The following is a 19,038-nucleotide window of genomic DNA, read 5'->3' as shown; positions in this document are numbered from 1 at the left end:
CGAAAAAGGATGGGAACACCTGCGCTAGAAGGTGGTCATGACCTCCCATCTACCCCATTGGAGACCTTTGAACTATCTTTAATCAGCCTCGATTGGTCTTTATCTTGCACTAGACAGTGACCCTTATCCTGTATCTGTACACTGTGGACGGCTTGATTGTAATCATGTATAGTCGTGTTACTGACTGGATAGCACACAACAACAAGCTTTTCTGATGCCAGATTGACATTCATACTCCTCCCAACCTTGTGGAAGCCACATTCAAACCTCCTTCATTAATTACATTTCTGTTTATAAGATTTCATTTTTAACCTATGATATCGAACATAGAAATAAAAAATATTCTATGTTCTATAGAACATGTTCTATGTTCTCCATCATAAATATGCTATTCATAAACAGTCACAAGAGTGAAGTCAATTGCTTGCGCATGTGCAGTGTCTTCCTACTTAATGTAATCCTGCGAGATATGATTTATATTTCAATTAAAATGGTGAGTGAATTAACAGGCCTGCGGATTTGCAAGATAAAAATCATAATGCACTGTCTTTTTGAGTGCTCTGTATATTCATCTACTCCACCATAAACAGGCTGGCGTCAGTGAGGTTATATTCAGTCTTGAACCCCAGCAAATCGTGTATTTTTATGTGTTCTAAATCTAATTACACAAGGTAGCAAGCCTGGTTTGAAAGAAAATAAGCTGTTTTAACATAGTAATTAAACTTTAACTGAACCTTTTGCTGAAGTAATGCTTTTACTCAGATGCCTGGCATTATGCTGCTTACGACATATTCCACTGTCTGTGCTTTTGTCTCTAGCCCAATCCCTCCAGACAGTAACTGCTTTGATTCAAGTGTTCATATTGTTTTAGTCTCAACAGTTTATGTGACACATAAAGACCAACGCAGTGAACTTCCATTTTTCTCCCAAAGATATATATGTATTTAGTGACACATCAGCATCATGTTTTGACAGATGTGTCAATAAAATTGATTAAAACATTAAATATTTCACTCCAGACCCCATATGTGAAAATGCTGATTAAATAAATAAAATAGTAACCAGTACTTAGCATATAGGTAGTGGGCAAAATTCACTAATCTCTCTGCATTATAATTGTTCTTGGGTTGTAATGTTATTCTGTATTTTGATTCTTCTTATAAAGACTTTGAGCCAACATGCGTTTTAATAAGACAATATTTTCTTTCATATTCAGCAGCTGGCCCATTGGGAATTCCGTTTTTGCTGTTGAACGTTCAATTTACTTTCTCAATCATGTCACTTCCCCCCCCCAGTTAAGCAGCAATCAACGGTCACAGGATTTCAATAACTAAACATAATCTCTCGGGTTACAATGTATTCTTTCTGCCACAGCATGTAGGGGACAAATACAAAGTCTACATGGAAATTCTTTGGGTTTCTTTAATATAAGAAAATCCCTTAAAAAACCATCTCAGCAATGTGACATGCTCCACGAGAGGACGAGAGGAGCAGAGCCATTCAGATCAATTACTTGCATCCCAAGAGTATTGCCTCCAGATAGGTTTGTTTGACAGCTCCATTTGAGTTTAAGAATTTAATTTGTAATGCCAACATTTTAAAATTATGTTTTGGACCATCTTCTTTCAAATGAGGAGTCAACCTCTCTGTCGCTGTCAAAAAAGACTCCAAGGAACATCAGCAGAAAGATTATCTCAGGTTAAATCTGTCTTTTAATGACATAGATTCATTAAACCTCTGTCTTCTACCTGTAACTGCTTCAAGTATACAGGAACAATGTAAATGCTGAAACAAGTATCCTCGTAAATAGTTTTGAGATGCTATTGGTAAATACTTGGGGAAGATGATAGAGGCATCAGCACACTCTGGTTGAATACTGTTGTTTTTTTTTAAAGAATTAATCTATTTTGTATTGCAACTCAAGTAGCAAAATATATTGGGAACTTCTTTGACTTGGAAGCCAACATTCACACACTATTAAAGTGGGGTGGTAAAATATTGAAGAAACCATCTTTGCTTCAACGTGAACCAGAATTATTTCTAGACTGTTGTCTTTTGGATGTTGCATTGTTCTTCTGAATCACCGGAGGAGCTGTATGGAACTGAAATGCCATGATAGTGTCATTGAAAGCTCACACTGAAATAGTTTGAAGTAAACATAAAGGATTTGGTTATTGTTGACATTAGGATAATTCAAAATATAATGTAAAGCAGTATTATACTGATTTTATTTGCTCTTTTAGGTTGCACCCTTGATGTGCCTTTAGTGTGGAAAAAAATGCCCATTTTACAGATGGGGATCAGGCTCCTATACCTTTTTCGAGATGGCAGGAGAGAAATGATTGTGGCCAGGGTGGTCTGATTATGCTGGTTGCCTTTTGTAGATCCCTTTTTTGTACACCATGCACTGAAAAGATGGGAAGGCGAATGGTATGTTGGTCTTTATTACCAGAGGATGTGAGAATTTGGTGCAACTACGTCTGCGGGTCTGTGTACAGTGTTGGTCTTCTCCCTTGCCATCGAAGGTGCGTGGTGAAGATTCCATATGCTAATTTTTAGGATGGGAGGAGACATAAGTCATGTAGAATTATGATATTTCTTCACTGACACAATGCAATCTTTTGGCATCCTCTACTCCAGAAACTGTGGAAACTCAGTCATTGAGTTTATGCAAAAGAGATAATAAATGTTTGGATATTAGTAGAATCATCTTCCATCTCCTTGTTTTCCATTATTAATTTCCCTTGGGGTATCACGTGGAAATGATGTCACACTTTTGGAGAACATCTATCTGCAAGATCGTGTCAACAATGAATGTGATCAAGAGCTGGGTTATCATTATTTCTAGTTCACAAAAGCTGATGTGATCTATAGTTAGAAAGTTAATTCATTGGGAATCAATAAATATTATTAAATTCATTCACAAACACCTCATAGAAACATAGAAACATAGAAAATAGGTGCAGGAGTAGGCCATTCGGCCCTTCGAGCCTGCACCACCATTCAATATGATCATGGCTGATCATCCAACTCAGTATCCTGTTCCTGCCTTCTCTCCATACCCCCTGATCCCTTTAGCCACAATGGCCACATCTAATTCCCTCTTAAATATAGCCAATGAACTGGGTCTCAACTACCTTCTGCGGCAGAGAATTCCAGAGATTCACCACTCTCTGTGTGAAAAAAGTTTTCCTCATCTCGGTCCTAAAAGATTTCCCCCTTATCCTTAAACTATGACCCCTTGTTCTGGACATAGAAAAGTGAATTGAAGCCCAGATCTCAAAAGATGTGTCGTACAGTTTATGAATGATGTATTATTAAATGAAATGAATTATTTAATAACTTGAATTAAGAGATTTTGCGCAGCATACATTTAAAAATGATTAAACTTTTGTTTCAGAGATACAAAGTTAAGTTGATACATGGCAAAACCAAGCTGTTTTTCTTGAACATGTCAGAAGTCTTGTGCAAGTTGGGATTTGTTGAGATATGTCTGAAGTTGTGATTTTACTGTTTGGATTTCACTTTGCCAAGTATTCAGGAGACTGTTGATGGCATAGAGTTTGCAGGTAAATGGAGGCAGTGGCAAACATAACAACTGAGCTCCATCGACCCTGTCCTTGTTGCATTTCCACACTTTCTTACAACAGAGGAGGCTATTCAGAGCAATCCTTTTCTGCCACTAATTTTATTTGCAACCCATTTGCTCTACATATAACCTATGTGAAGGAAGGAACTGCAGATGCTGGTTTAAATCAAAGATAGAGACAAAATGCTGGAGTAACTCAGCGGGACAGGCAGTGGGACCCAAAACGTCACCCATCCCTTCTCTCCAGAGATGCTGCCTGTCCCACCAAGTTACTCCAGTATTTTGTGTCTATCTACACAGACAGTAATTCACCCAGGATTCCACCCCACCTACATTCATGGAGCGGTTTACAATGGCCAATTAACCTACCAACCCACACGCTTTAGGGTTGGGGGAAGGAAACCAGAACACCCAAAGGAAACCCAGGGAAAAGGTGCAAAAAAGGTGCACAACACACCTGGGTCCCTGGACCCATGAGACAGCATCTCTACTGTTTGTATCTCTGTACGATGTTCTCCCCGGGGTCTCGTATAAATAGAAGATGATTTATGCAATTTCCTTCCATTGTATCTGGGGATTATGCTCTCAGATTCTGCATTAGAATAGAAAGTGGAGGAATATGGGAAAAGATAGACAAAAGTGCTGGAGTAACTCAGCGAGCCAGGCAGCATGTCTGGATAAAAAGGATGGGTGGCATTTTGGGATGCAACTCTTCTTCATATGGGAAGTTAGTTAAAAAAATATTTATTGTTTTTTTTGAATTACTTTAAAATTGTACAAATATACACAACTGAAGGCATTTATAATATGTAATACTTATTTTCATTTGTCATCAAATATTGGAAAAACTGACTGTTTTGTCAGCTGGCAAACTACAGGGTGGAGATCCAACAGCCGGCTAGGTCATCTAGTAGAACTTCATGGGTGCAGTCACGTCAATCTATCGCATTGCTCAATGCCTTTGTTGTTCGACTCTGGGACCATATGGTCAAACAAGATTTAGTTCATAAGTTCTAGAATTAGGCCCATTAGGCCCATCAAGTCTATTCCGCCATTCAATCATAGCTGAACTATCTTTCCCTCCTAACTCCATTCTCCTGCTTTCTCCCCACAGGCTTTGAGCAATGCAATGGATTGACATGACCACACCCATGAGGTTTTAGCAGACATCTTTGCCAGCTGTTGGATCTCCACCCTGTAGTTTTCCAGCTGACAAAACAGTCAGTTTTTCCAATCTTTAGTGGGATTCAGAACTTTATAAATGAAAATAAGTGTTATATATTTAGCTTGAATGAACTCAGGGAAGTGGAGACCATTTATAGCAAATACTGGAGGACAGCTTCCGTGAGTATAATCCAGCCCAGTCCGTGAAATGTCACTTGAATACAATGATTTAAACGCACTACTAATCTTACAAAGGATTATTATGGTTATGATAATGCCCTGGGTTTATCAGTCTTAGCTGAATATAAACAACAAGCAAGGCAGTGATAAAGACACGTTATCATGGATAATATTGTTCTTCAGTTTCCAGAATTTTTTTTTTCTAGGATGCTAAAAAAACATTTTTTTTTAAAGAAAGATTCTAAACAGTTACACATTAGATGCACCATTGGTGCTGATTCAAATGTCCTGTGGCTAGTCACAGTGATAGAAGAGACAGAGACAAAGGCAGCACGGAAGTCGTGCCTTGGAGATTCAGTAACATATGTTTTTACTTATTATAGGGTGTGTCATTGGTTGATTTCTTGAAGCTTTTACACTAAGCATGCCTGAATGCATTAGTACATAGTCGACCGCAGAACCAACCAATCCCCATCTACTGATACTCTCCTTCGCCTAGCAGAGCTGGTCCTTACCCTTAATAACTTTTCGTTTGACTCCTCCCATTTGCTCCATATACACCTCCAATGTGATTCCACTATTTGCTATGGTCTGCACGCGCATGGGCCAATAGCTACCCAAACCACCCCCTCTCCTGCCTTTCCCTTTGTAGGTTGCTACGTCAAACAAGGACCCAAGCAGTCTATCCAGGTGCGGCAGAGGTTCACCTGCACTCCCTCCAATAACCAACTAGATGTCAGCTGATCTCCCATGACTTGGTGGGCTCAGCACTTTCGCAATAACCAACCTCCCCGGTGGCTCAGCACTTTAACTCCCCCTCCCATTCCGAATCCGACCTTTCTGTCCTGGGCCTCCTCCATGGCCAGAGTGAGGACCGCCGTAAATTGGAGGATATTTCACTTGGGCAGTTTGCACCCCAGCGGTATGAACATTGACTTCTCTAATTTCAGGTAGTCCCTGCTTTCTCCTCCCCTTCTCAGCTCTCCCTCAGCCCACTCTCTCCGCCACTTGCTTTCTTCTTCCCGCCACCCCACCCCCCCACCCTCACATCAGTTTGAAGAAGGGTCATGTTGCCTATTTCCTTTCGCTCCATAGATGCTGCCTCACCAGCTGAGTTTCTCCAGCATTTTTGTTACCTTCGATTTTCCAGCATCTGCAGTTCCTTCTTAAACAGTACATAGTAATAGTTATTAGTTTCTAGCCAAGGTTAAAAAAACTTCAGTCTTGGTGAATCTAACAAGTGGGAGTAACGCTGATGATGCCTATAATTTCTGCAGGCATCATTGACCTGATGTTGTTCCGTTCAGTCCCCAGCATTGGTAAGGTTGATGTGGTCATGATCTCTCTTCCTGTTGGGAATGTGGAAAGTGACCAATGTGGAACATGAATAGAAACCCCGCATGTGTGGAATTTGGGTCTCACCAGAACCAGGCTCAATTTATGTTAAGGTTTGCCTGAATAGTAGCTACTCAGGTAAAGAATCAGACGGAGATTGCCTATTGCTCATAGAATTAAAACCAAGGAAGGAGTCACTATTGCAGGGCAAGAAGGGGATAGATTTGACAGACAGTGAAAGAATGTTAAAAAAGAAAACAACACTATTTGTACAATGTAAAGCAAGACAATGTAAATGCCTGAGCGTTTGAAGGCACTGGGCCTGGAATCACTGGAGTTTAGAAGGATGAGGGGAGAAGGACCTCGATGAAACTTACCAAATAGTGAAAGGCCTGGAGTGACTGTAGGGGGGATATTTCCACTAGTGGGAGAGTCCTGGACCAGAGGCCGTAGCCTCAGAATAAAAGGAAGTACCTTTAAACGTTGCCTATTTCCTTCGCTCCATAGATGCTGCTGCACCCGCTGAGTTTCTCCAGCTTTTTTGTGTACCTATGATTGAAGGCAGGGGTATGGGGTTGAGGGGGAAAGTAGATCAGCCATGATTGAATGGTGGACTTGATAGACTGAATGACTTAATTATGCTCCTAGAACTCATAAACTTATGAATAAAAGTATTCTATCAGCAAATCGACTCACAGACTGAAAAGCCCCACCACCCTCGCCTTAACAGTAATGTCAGAACTGATCCAAATGTAGAATTTTGTGAAGTTTCCAGTGTAGTCTGCCACATAAATCCACACAGATTTAATTGTGGCCTGTGATTTACCAAGCATATTTCCAGGCTACTCTGAGATGGATTTTTCTTGTCATTGTTGTATCAAGTGGCAGCCTTTTCCTAGACTAAAGAAAAAACATTCACAGAGCAAATATTTGCAGTGAATCATTTAGCCTGCAGCACAGTGGTTTCATACATGGAGTGTGCAAGTCTTTCTTGGAGTGCAATGCCCCGTGTCCCCACCAGCAGCCTTGTGAGAGGGAGACGTGACCTCCTCTTGGCTCCAAGCACTTCCTTCTGCCTTCCAAAGAAAATAAAATATTTTATGTCCCAGAACCAGATGTGGCGCAAGATTAAGCCCGTCTTTAAAATTGAGCTAAATTGCTTATGCAGACCTTGAATGCCTTAATGGAAGCTTTGTATTTCTTATCGAGTTGGATGCGCTTTTAATCTGGAGTGGAAAATTTAAACAGCTCAACATTCATTGTAGGCAGTGGATAAACTAATTGTTTTACATTTTCTTCTTGTGACAAACTTTGGATTAAGAGAAAAGAGTGCCGCATGTATTTCAGGAAGTATAGGAGAGTAAAGTAGAACTTCAGGAGAAACGTACTGTACATTCGATATAAACAGCAAAATACTTGCAGATTTATACCAAATTTCGTGACAAGTAGAGTTCTTTGGACACAGCACTCGGTGTAGCCTCTTTGATGGATCTAGGACTCCCAGTGAGTAAATGGTTGTGTTTGGAAATGCCAGATTTTTTTCCAACTATGTACAGAAACTTTGCACGTATTTACATTATGTGAAACTTTACAAGGTCAATTCCTCTTGCAAAGTTTTTAAACACAAGGGCCGAGGAATTCATTCACACAACTTCAGAAATAAATCAGTGCAGTGCACTTGAAAATTTGATTTAACCCAGAATGGATCATTTTTACGCACACTTCTGGGTGGTGTGGTTTCCAGTGGGAAATGTGACATCTGATTTTGTTTTTTTGGTGTGATTTATGTTTTCCGTGGCACATTGTTTTTATGTCCCTATCTGGTACAACTTTTAATTTTTACCTGCTATGACATTTTCATCTTCACTGTTGTCATTTAGTTACAGTATACAGTTGTACAGCAAAGAAACAGACTCTTTGACCCACCCTGTACATGCTTACCACTACAATTAGACTACTTTCCTTTCCAAGTGTCTGACTAGATGTTTCATAAATGCCATCAGAGTATCTGCCACCACCATCTTTTGAACCAAAGTATTCCAGATTCTAACCACTCTCTGCATTAAATATTCCCCCTTAGATCCCCTCTGAACCTCTTACTTCCTATCTTAAACCTATATGTTCTCCTGTCTTAGACCCACTACCATGGGGAAAGATTTTTATATGAATCGCACCTACATAAAACAGAAGAGCCCAACACAGCACATGAACAGGCCCTTAGTCCCACAGTCTATGGGAGCATGATCTTCCAACTAATTCCATCTGTCTGCACTAAGTCCTCCACTCCCCGTCGGTTCATCTGCCTGTCTAAATATCTCTCATTGTTATGGTATTCTGCTATCCCCAGGCAGTGATTTACAGACACGATCACTCTCTGTGTATAAAAAAAACTTTCCTTGCATATCTCCTTTAAACCCTCCTCTCCTAACTTAAACATGGGCGGCACTGTCGTGCAGCGGTAGAGTTGCTGCCTTACAGTGCCAGGGATCCGGATTCGATCCTGACTACGGGTGCTGTCTGTGTTCGTTCTCCCCATGACCTGTGTGGGTTTTCTCCAGGTGCTCCGGTTCCCTCCCACCAAAGACGTACAGGTTTGTAGGTTAATTGGCTCAGTATATTTGTAAATTATCCCTAATGTGTGTAGGATAGCATTAGTGTGTGGGGGGATCGCTGGTCAGCATGGACCCGGTGGGCCGAAGGGACTGTTTCCACATTGTATCTCTAAACTAAATTAAAATAAATTGCTTTGTGAATGGAAGACTAAAAAAAGAGAGAGGTTAGATGGCCTAGCAATTTCAATCTGTCTGAAAAAGGATTGTGACCCAAAACGTTACATATCTACATTCTCCAGGGATGCTGCCTGACCCTCTGAGTTGCCCCAGCATTTTGTGTCTTTCTTTGAATTTCAATCTGTCATTCCTTATACAATTTGGGCTTCATCTTTTTATTTACTGCTTGTACACCTATCTGACATTGCAGTGCCCCAAACTGTATAGAATACACTTCCTGTGGCCTCAATATGGTTTTTTTTTGGTGTGAATTTAACCTTGTCTCTTTCCTTAGTATTCTATGTTCTAGATATAAAACTAAAAATTCTCCCTGGCCTTTATATCACTTTATCCATGATCGGCCATCTGCACAAATGGCTGGTCCTTTTGCTTGCCATTCTGTTTTTAAATGTGTAAGAATATTTCCACTATTTCAATTAACACCTTTCCAGCCTCAATAATGGCTTCAGTAATTTTGGATCATGTCCACCTCCATCTTATCACATTTGAACTTGGTAATAACTGTTTTTCCCATGTAGTTTGTATGGGTCCAACTTTTACTGGCAACAATATCGTTCACTTTGCATTATACCAACCTCTCTTTTTGTTAATAATTCTTTCCTTATACAAGAGGCATTTAAGAAGCAGGAAATGGAGGGATTTGGATTACATGTAGGCAGTGATGTTCAGCTCAAATATTGTGGGCCGAAGGGCTTGTTCCTGTGCTGTACTGTTCTATGTTCTATCTTCCTGCCTCCATCCTATTGTGGATTTACCTTATTGTGTTTTTTTTACTCCATTCCCCCTTTTCCCTGCTTCTCTACATGTTTAAAACAGCCTACATTCCAAATCTTTCCAGTTCTGCTGAAGGATTTTAGACCTAAAATATTTAAGTTGTTTCTCTGTTTGAAAAGTTGCCTAACTTGCATATCCGGAATTTTCTGTTCTTTTCCCCTCGTTATTGTTACAGTATTTCCAAAATGCATCAAACTCAGTTCTCATTATCTACTTATTTCCAATCTGCGTACTTGTGAGGTCAGCCCAGGCCATGTCTGACGTTCCTTCTAACAAATGTGTTTACATTGAGGAAACAATTGTTATCTGTGTAAATACAATAATCAATTTCCAGACCACTTGTGTCAAGTGGGTCCCTGCTAGGTGGTTCTAATCAAGAATGGTTTGAAAGATACAACATGGAAATGGTTCCGTTTTGATCATCCTTCTTTAGGAAGGATGTTATTAAGTTGGAAAGAGTGCAGAGAAGATTTACGAGAATGTTGCCAAGATTTGAGGGCCTGAACTAAAGACAGAGGTTGAGCAGATTAATAAAGGGCCTGTCCCACTTGGACGACCTAATCCACGAGTTTAGAACACCCTAGACAAGTTGAAAAAAATGTCAAGGTCATGTTCACTCATCGAAGTAAAAGACCTCCTACGACCTCCTACGACGATGTCTATGACCTCCTACGACCCCTCCCCCCTTCGATAGTCTTCCACACCTAAGACCAGCTACGAGTGGAAAATGATCACATGATAAAATTATGTCATGTTTGCATTTTTTCTCTTAGGCCAGTTACCGACCTACGACCACCTACGACTACCATCACGACCTACTACAACTTACCTACGAACTACCTACGAATAAAAGTATCAATTTTTCCCACGCTGACCTTTTTTTAACTCGTGGACATTTTTTATCAGGCTGGAAAAAACGCCACGACCTACTTGAGGCCACGAGTAGGCGGAGACCACTCACGAGCGTGAGGAAGAGTTACGAAGACCTCCTACGACCTCCTACGACCTTGTGGCGACCATGCTGCGAGCATGAGTCAAGGGCAAACTCGGCAGAGGTCGCCAATTAGGTCGTGAAAGTGGGACAGAGGTTTAAGACTTTATTCCTTAGAGTACAGGAGGATAAGGAGTGATCTCATAGATGTGTACAGAGTAAAACCAATTAAAACCCTGTACATTTTTGAGGTGTGGGAGGAAACTGGAGCAACCGGAGAAAACCAATGCGGTCACCTACAAACTCCATACAGGCAGCACCCACAGTCAGGATCGAACCCCAGTCTCTGGTGCTGTAAGGCAGCAACTCTACTGCTGCGTCACTGTGCTGCCCTATCGGTTGGGGTATTGACTATTAAAGTTGGGAAAACATGTCACAGCTATATAAACCTTTGGTTAGTTCATACTTGGAATGTTGTGTGCAGTTCTAATTGCAGCATCACATAAAGAATGTGGAGATTGGGAAAAGGTGCATAAGAGATTTATTAAGATGTTGCCTAGATTATAGAGTATTTGGAGCAGTTGGACAAACTTGTTTTCTCTGGCGGACCAGAAGCTGAGGGGCGTTCTTGTATAAGTATTTACATCTATGAGAGACATGGGCAGGGTCATAACTTTGAGGTGAAAGAGGAAGTTTAAAGGAGATTAATATAGCAAGAATTTTAGACAGAGAGTGTTCCAGGTGGGTGCCTGGAACATGCTGGCATGGGGTGCGGTGAAACCCATTATGATAGCAATGTTTTTAAAGGATTTTAGACAGATACATGAACAGGCAAGGAATTCTGAGATGTAGATCATGAGCAGGCAGAAAATGCCGTTTAAATTAGCATCTTAATTTAGCGTCTTGATTAGTACGGTTGTAGGAGGTCATGGGGAGAAGGCAGGGGAATGGGGTTAGGAGGGAGAGATAGATCAGCCATGATTGAATGGCAGAGTGGACTCAATGGGCTGAATGGCCCAAATTCTAGTCCTATCACTTATGAACGTGTAAACTTATGATGGTCTGCACAAACATTGTAGGCCAAGTTACCTGCTCCTGTGCTAGACTGATCTATGTTCTGAAACCTTAGGTGAACTTCAGGTCATAAAATTGCTCCATCACTAAGTTTGCCCATGTCCACCACGCCCTCGTAAGCCAACTTTGGGCTATCAACCCTGGCTTTGCTCATACTTGTTACCAGTAGTCTTGATGGCACCTGGACTTTCATCACCAGTCTCCTTCATTCAACTCTGTCACCTAAATTCATCCAATCCTCAGCGGGAGTGTATTAACTCACAAGAAGTCCTGTTCATCTCGAACTCAAACACTTGCCGACTAGCACTGAATTCTGGCTAAGATTGATTTTAAACTTGGTATCATGATTTCAAACCCTTCATGATTCATGTATTTTCCATTTCTGTCGTCTCCTCCAGTGTTAGAACAGTTCAAAAACTTTGCTGCAGCAGGTCTGCTTTCTTCCCAGCTCACAGTTTAAATCTCCCCACAACTAGTACCATGACTTCAGCTTCCCAGGCCCTAACCTCGGGCTTAGGAATTCCCTTCATGAACTTCTCTGCCTCTTTACCCTTCAAGCTCATTCACAATATATCCCAATGTGGCTCAGTGCAAAATCTGGCTGCATACTGTCATTATGGGACATTTTGAGGCATGAAATGCATTATATAAATATATGCTATTATAAACCAACCAATAGATCAAAATATAGTTGTTATGTGTGAGCCTTGTTCATTCTAAAGTAATAGCAATTATAATCAAAATATTAATTAAAAAGTAACAACATAAAATTGAAATACATTATTAAGTCTTGCTGCTCATCAGAAGTAAATTGTTTAAAATTAATACTGTAGTGTATGGGAATAGATCTAATGGTTCACTAAATTAAAATTAATATCATGATAATGGTTTATGCTTTCCTAAATTTATGTTCCTTTTACCTTACCACACCATTAATACTGAGTATGATATTATTAAAATGTAATTTAAATCTGTACACTTTGCATTCCATTACTAATTTTGAATATGTCAGAATTTATTATATTTTTAGAATTTACATTGAATCATAAATCATGAACCTTTAAAACAACATTTGAAGCAAATTGTGGGATGCCTTTATCATTTATTCACTATTTTGTACATTTTTTGCTATACATGGTCCATCATAAATAAAAATATATTAATTGAAGATCTGCAATTGCAAAGGTGCCATTTGGTTTTGTTTGAACAAGAAGTCTTCACAAGATGTACCACAGTGCATGAGAAGTTAATGATGTTGGTTTCTTTGCTAACTGAATAGTCCAGCTGGCACAGTGAGACAAACTATTATTCCATCTTTAAACACAGCCAGTGTCTTGTCAAGAAGTTTTATGCCTGCATACTTTTGCTGACATTTGTTGAGAAGTCTAAAATTATGACCAGTTCTGGATGTTTTATTGTCCAGGTGGTGAAGTTTCTGACTTCATTTATTAAGCTAGAAAATGTTAGTCCTGGCTAAATTGGAGAGGCTAGAACTTCAAAATGGGGTAAAACCTTCAGAGGCTGCTGGGAGATTTGGTCAATTTGGAATTGCTTTCTGCAGAGCTGGGACAAGCTGCGGAGTGGTGCCAGTGTGTTCCTGGATACAATTTGCAAGCAAAGAATAAGAACAAGCAAAGAAAAAGACCATCTGCAGACCCTGTCAATTAGGTGCAAAATGCATAGAATGGATTGGATGGCTGCAAACCAGACAGACACCTTGTAAATAATTGTAAATAATGTTGCAGTTCTGATTCAGTGTTTTTACTGAAACTAGACTGGGGGGAAGCTTAGACACGCGCAATTTACAAAGGCAGTGTAATGTGGTAAGTAAGTGGTAAGGGGTTTTCTCTCCCATGGCCATGTTTATTGCTGGGGAATATGATAAATGTATTTGATGTAGGAAAATGTCCCTATGCAGTTCTCAAAAGGGTAATCAGAAAAAAATAACAGCAGAGCCAAAGAAGAAGGTGTGGAGTCAACGATAGAGATGAGTTCTGAAGAGATTTCGAAGAGAGGATAGGTGGTTCAAGAAGTGAATTCATGAGCATAAGATATATGTGGCTGAATGCACAGTTGCCAAAGATAGTCTGTGTTGTGGGAGCTTGCAGAGCCAGGTGGCCATGCAAGAAGCTAGCTTTGGAAGAATTAAATTTCTGGATTGGTTTACAGGCTTTATGGTGGGGAAATTATGATGAAAGTATAAAGGACTGGACTAAGAGAGTAAAATCTTTACATCTGTGCAGTTGGTGGACTTGGAGACCATGCAGATCACCAAGGGCATTGAGATATTAATCAGAATAGCATTAGGGGAAGCAAAGGTAAGGATGAGAATTTCAGCAGTGAGGAAGCATCATTTTTTTAGATGTGGACGTAGTGATGACGAGCATCATGGAATCAAAGCGTCGGCTCTGGGACATACCTGAGGGTTCCCTCCAAGAATGTTTTAGATCCTTAGACAGTGAGACTTGCGATATGCCCTGTGGATCTGTAAATGATTCAGAGTCTCATCCATGTTACATAATGATACAAATTTGTCAGAACATTTATCATTGAATTAGGTGGACAAATACATTGGCAATAAGAAGACCAATTTTTTAACAACAATTATAATAATCAGTGCAGGAGCTGTTAGGAATGGTTCAAGTGAATGAAGAACTAATTTCCCAGCTCTAAATAGGGCACCAACATTTTTTACTGATTATGCTTTAAATCACAGAAATACTATTTGCTTTGCCCATCCATGTAAAGTGATTTGAAGATTGTTTTGCTCATGTTATTTGTATGCTGCTATAGTTTCTGTAATGTTGAACTGTAATCAGTTGAGGTGTTGCAGAGACATGACAATTGTCAGCGCATAAAAAGTGCAGATGAGACATGACACTCAATAGAGAGGAGTAGAGCAGCCAAACAGCAAACAAATGAAATCCAGGCTTCAAACTAATGTTAGGTGGATGGGTCATCTTGCTTAAATTGATATGGATAAAGTTGCGCCAAACCAGTTGCATCATGCTGCACTTCTGGCTGCAGTACAAAAACCTCTGGCATGGTTCTAAAAGTGCTTTATAAAATAGTTTCAATGCGTTCATTAATGAAACTTTAAAAAAAAGTAAGAGGAATAAACATGAATATCAAAACATTTAGTGATATAAACTAAATCACTACACAAGAATATGCAGCTTATTGTAATCAATGTATAAATCATCACCAGGTAATAACTCCTCCCACTTCTTACCCTGAGCCAACGTCACTGGTATGGGAATCAATAGTGTTGCTTTAAACATTGCTCAAATTATTTTTGAATCATTGAGTATTATAACAAAGTCATTTTAATGAATTTGTTGAAGACTCGGGTATGGATACACATGTCCATTTATGATACAAAGGATGTAAAAGTAACGGGTAATAGTCAATAGGATGATAGGAATAATAGGACAGGTTTCATAGAACTGATTCACAGGAGCCTGATGGGCCTGTCCCACTTACTCGACTTTTTCAGCGACTGCCAGCACCCGTCATAGGTCGTTGCAGGTTGCCGGAAATGTTGAAAATCCAGTGGCGACCAGAAAGACGCTACGACTCTTTGGGTGACTGAGGAGATTACTCACGGCCATACAGGTGACACCCCACTGACATGTCGCGGGGTGAAGCCTGTATGGTCACGAGTAGTCGCCCAAAGAGTCGTATCTTGTTCTGGTCGCCGCTGAATTTTCAACATGTTGAAAATTTTCGGCGACCTGCAACGACCTATGACAGGTGCCGGCAGTCGCTGAAAAAGTTGCGTAAGTGGGACAGGCCCATCAGGGAAATGTAAGGATCCAACAACAATCTGTGAATTTCTAACAAAAGAGAAAAGCAATTTGCCTTACATATCCAGCAGGTAAAAAAATGTAAACCATCAGAGATGTGTAAATAGTCTAAATGTTACTGCAGTTCCGTGTTTGGTAGGGACATCATCTGAATCATCTGTTGATTACAGACAGATGAGCACAACCGTATTGCTGCTGCTAATACATTTCATTACCTTTCTGTATTTCTATTTCCCTCCTGGGATAAATGAGGTTCTATCGTATCTTATCGTATCGTATATCACTGCATACAATTAAGAGGTCGTTAACTAATTCAACAAAAAGAAGTTGTGTTCAAGATGGGTGTATTTTGCTAATATGGAAGGAAGTTGTTGGTTTGAACTTCTTCTTCTTAAGCTCTTTGCTCCTCTAGGGAGCATTGGCCATTGACATATGTCCTCCACCTCACTCGGTTGTTGGCAGCTCTTTCGAGATCTCCCCAGTTGAGTCCACTCTCAAACATTTCTGTCTGGACGTCTTCCCCAACTGTTCCTGGGCGACCTCTTTTCCTTTTTCCTTGGGGGTTCTATTTCGGGGCTTGCCGGGTGATGTTTGTGTCGGGTGATGTTTCCTGAGGGTGTGTCCAATCCAACTCCATTTTCTCCTTCGAATTTGGAAGTCAATGGGTTCCTGGCTTGTTCTTTTCCACAGGTCAACATTGCTTCCTTTGTCTCTCCACCAGATGTTAAGTATGGTTTGAACTGAACAGGGCAAATTACCTGTTCCCGTTTATAAACCTCAGACAGCTTCATTTATTTAAATGAGATTTTGTCGCTCCTGTGAGATTAACTAAAGTTGGAATGTTAATGGCGATGCAAGCCATGGCGGTCTGCAAGGTTTCAGAATCACACTTGCAAGTTACTCTTTGTTACTCTGTACTTCCTTGCACTTACTCTACGCGTTCTTTCTGTTGTAGGTTGTATCTGCTTCTCGACTGCTACTGAAATAAAGAGGATTGAGGAGCAGGATGTTGTGCTACCATGTCAGCATCGGTTTGGTCATTTAGTAACAAAGAACCTGGATATTGAGTGGCTTTTACAGGACTCTGACCCAAATCAGAAAGTGGTGAGTATTTCTGTAGCAAATATTTTATATTCCAAATCAATATTTATTATTTTTGCATTAATCTTTCTTAGAATTGTCACTTTGCACCATAATTGACTTGGATTCATCACTTTTCAAATTACCCCTTTTCCACATGTGTTTTAAATGAAGCAGATGTTGTAATTGTTGTTTGAAGCAAGTTCTCCATTGGGACGAATTGCAGGCGATTTTTCCTTTAATATTCACTGAATAATAACTTGACACTGAATATTAACTTAAGCATTTGGATAAGGTTTCTTTTGGCTCATGCAGGCTCAGTTATATAATAATGCCTTTGAAGGCTATGGCAGCAGTCGTATAAGTGACCAGATCCTAATCATTCTGTGTACGTGTGCCCCAGACTATTCCCAGTGTAAATAAACCATGGGTTCTATATATGCTCTATACTGACATTTCCCTGACAACTGCTGTAACAATTACGGAAAAGGTTTGATTGGGAATCTACTGATGCAGATTGCAGTTACTCAGAGAATACACTGTGGTTAAAAGGTAGGTTATGAGAATGTTTATGAATGTTATGGATTTTGACTCGTGAACAAAGGAGGGCATTATTGCATTATTGTCAATCTTTCTTTCATTTGTTTCCCTTTTTCACCTTGTATTTAATAATGACGTTAGTTAGAATTAATATAAACATATTCCTCACTGCAGTGATAGAATATGTATCCAAAAAGCCAAACCTGACAGCTGCGTTTATTTACTCAAAAACAAACTGGATAAGTGAACTGAGTTTGGGCCTATGACAATGTTACTTTGAAAGATTTAAGTTGATTGGCCTGTAAGTTTCCTTTTCTTTCTCATGGAGATTGGTTGAGCTCTAAACTTCGGACAATCACACCCATTGAGCTGGACCCGATATATTTTTGGAGGCGGGTGAGGAGAATCCGTAAGGCATGGCGTATGAGTGGTGTACCAGTGCGCTGCCATACAGCACTTGACCAGATCTCTGCAGCCTGCGGACCACAGTGGCTCAGTTGATGTTCTGAACGTTCCTCTTCAGGACACCGCAAGCAACAATATAACCAATAAAGCACTTTCAATGTGTAATGTTGACAATAAAGCAATTAATTTGCATGCAGTTCGATCACACAAGAAGTAATGTGATAACAACAAGATTAGATTGTTGATTACATGTGAGAAGTATTGGGCAGCACAGTGGGGCAGCGGTAGACTTGCTGCCTTACAGCGCTTACAGCACCGGAGACCCGGGTTCCATCCAGACTGCGGGTGCTTTCTGTATGGACTTTGTATATTCTCCCCGTGACCGCGTGGGTCTTCTCCGAAATCTTCGGTTTCCTCCCACACTTGCGGATTAGATTTGATGGGCTGAATGACCTAGTTTCTTCAAGAGAGGGTTAGATTTAGTTCTTTGGGCTAAAGGAATCAAGGGATATGGGGAAAAAGCAGGAGCGGGGTACTGATTTTGAATAATCAGTCATGATCATATTGGATGGCGGTGCTGGCTCAAAGGGCCGAATGGCCTACGCCTGCACCTATTTTCAATGTTTCTATGTTCCTAAATCTGCTCCTAGATTTTATGATTCCAAAGATGTGTAGGTTTGTAGGTGAAGTGACTTGGTATAAATATAATTGTCCCGAGTTGTGTGTAGGATAGTATAATAATAATAATAATAAACTTTATTTATGGGCACCTTTCAAGAGTATCAAGGACACCTTACAAAAATTTAGCAAGTAGAGGAAAAACATGTAAGCGGAATGAAATAAATAGTAGAGACATGACTAGTACACAAATTAAAGACAGAATTCAATTCAAAACACAATATGAGGCAATTCAAGCACAGATGAAAAGGGAGGGGGACGTGGGGCTAAGGATAGGCAGAGGTGAAGAGATGGGTCTTGAGGCGGGACTGGAAGATGGTGAGGGACATGGAATTGCGGACCAGTTGGGGGAGGGAGTTCCAGAGCCTGGGAGCTGCCCTGGAGAAGGCTCTGTCCCCAAAACTGCGGAGGTTGGTCTTGTGGATGGAGAGGAGACCGGCTGATGTGGATCTGAGGGACGGTGAGGGTTGGTAGAGGGAGAGGAGGTCAGTGAGATATGGGGGGGCCAGATGGTGGAGGGCTTTGTAGGTGAGGACCAGGATTGTGTAGGTGATCCGGTGGGAGATGGGAAGCCAGTGAAGTTGTTTGAGGACTGGAGTGATGTGATGCCAGGATTTGGTATGGGTGATGAGTCGGCCGGCTGCGTTCTGGACCAGTTGGAGTCGGTTGATGTAGGTGGAGCTGATGCCAAGG

General features: G+C 40.5%; 1 protein-coding gene across 2 annotated transcripts in view; it reads left to right on the top strand.

The window, feature by feature from the left end:
• Nucleotides 1-19,038, top strand: part of LOC129712390 (CXADR-like membrane protein) — an 82,680-nt gene that overhangs the window by 38,992 nt on the left and 24,650 nt on the right. For both annotated transcript variants that reach the window (XM_055660781.1, XM_055660780.1), the window contains exon 2: nt 16,598-16,746. In XM_055660781.1, coding sequence (XP_055516756.1) covers nt 16,598-16,746 — 149 coding nt within the window. The remainder of the gene's footprint in view (nt 1-16,597; nt 16,747-19,038) is intronic.

The sequence above is a fragment of the Leucoraja erinacea genome, chromosome 32 (assembly GCF_028641065.1).
Source record: "Leucoraja erinacea ecotype New England chromosome 32, Leri_hhj_1, whole genome shotgun sequence".
Lineage (NCBI taxonomy): Eukaryota > Metazoa > Chordata > Chondrichthyes > Rajiformes > Rajidae > Leucoraja > Leucoraja erinaceus.
This window is presented reverse-complemented; position numbering and strand designations above follow the sequence as displayed.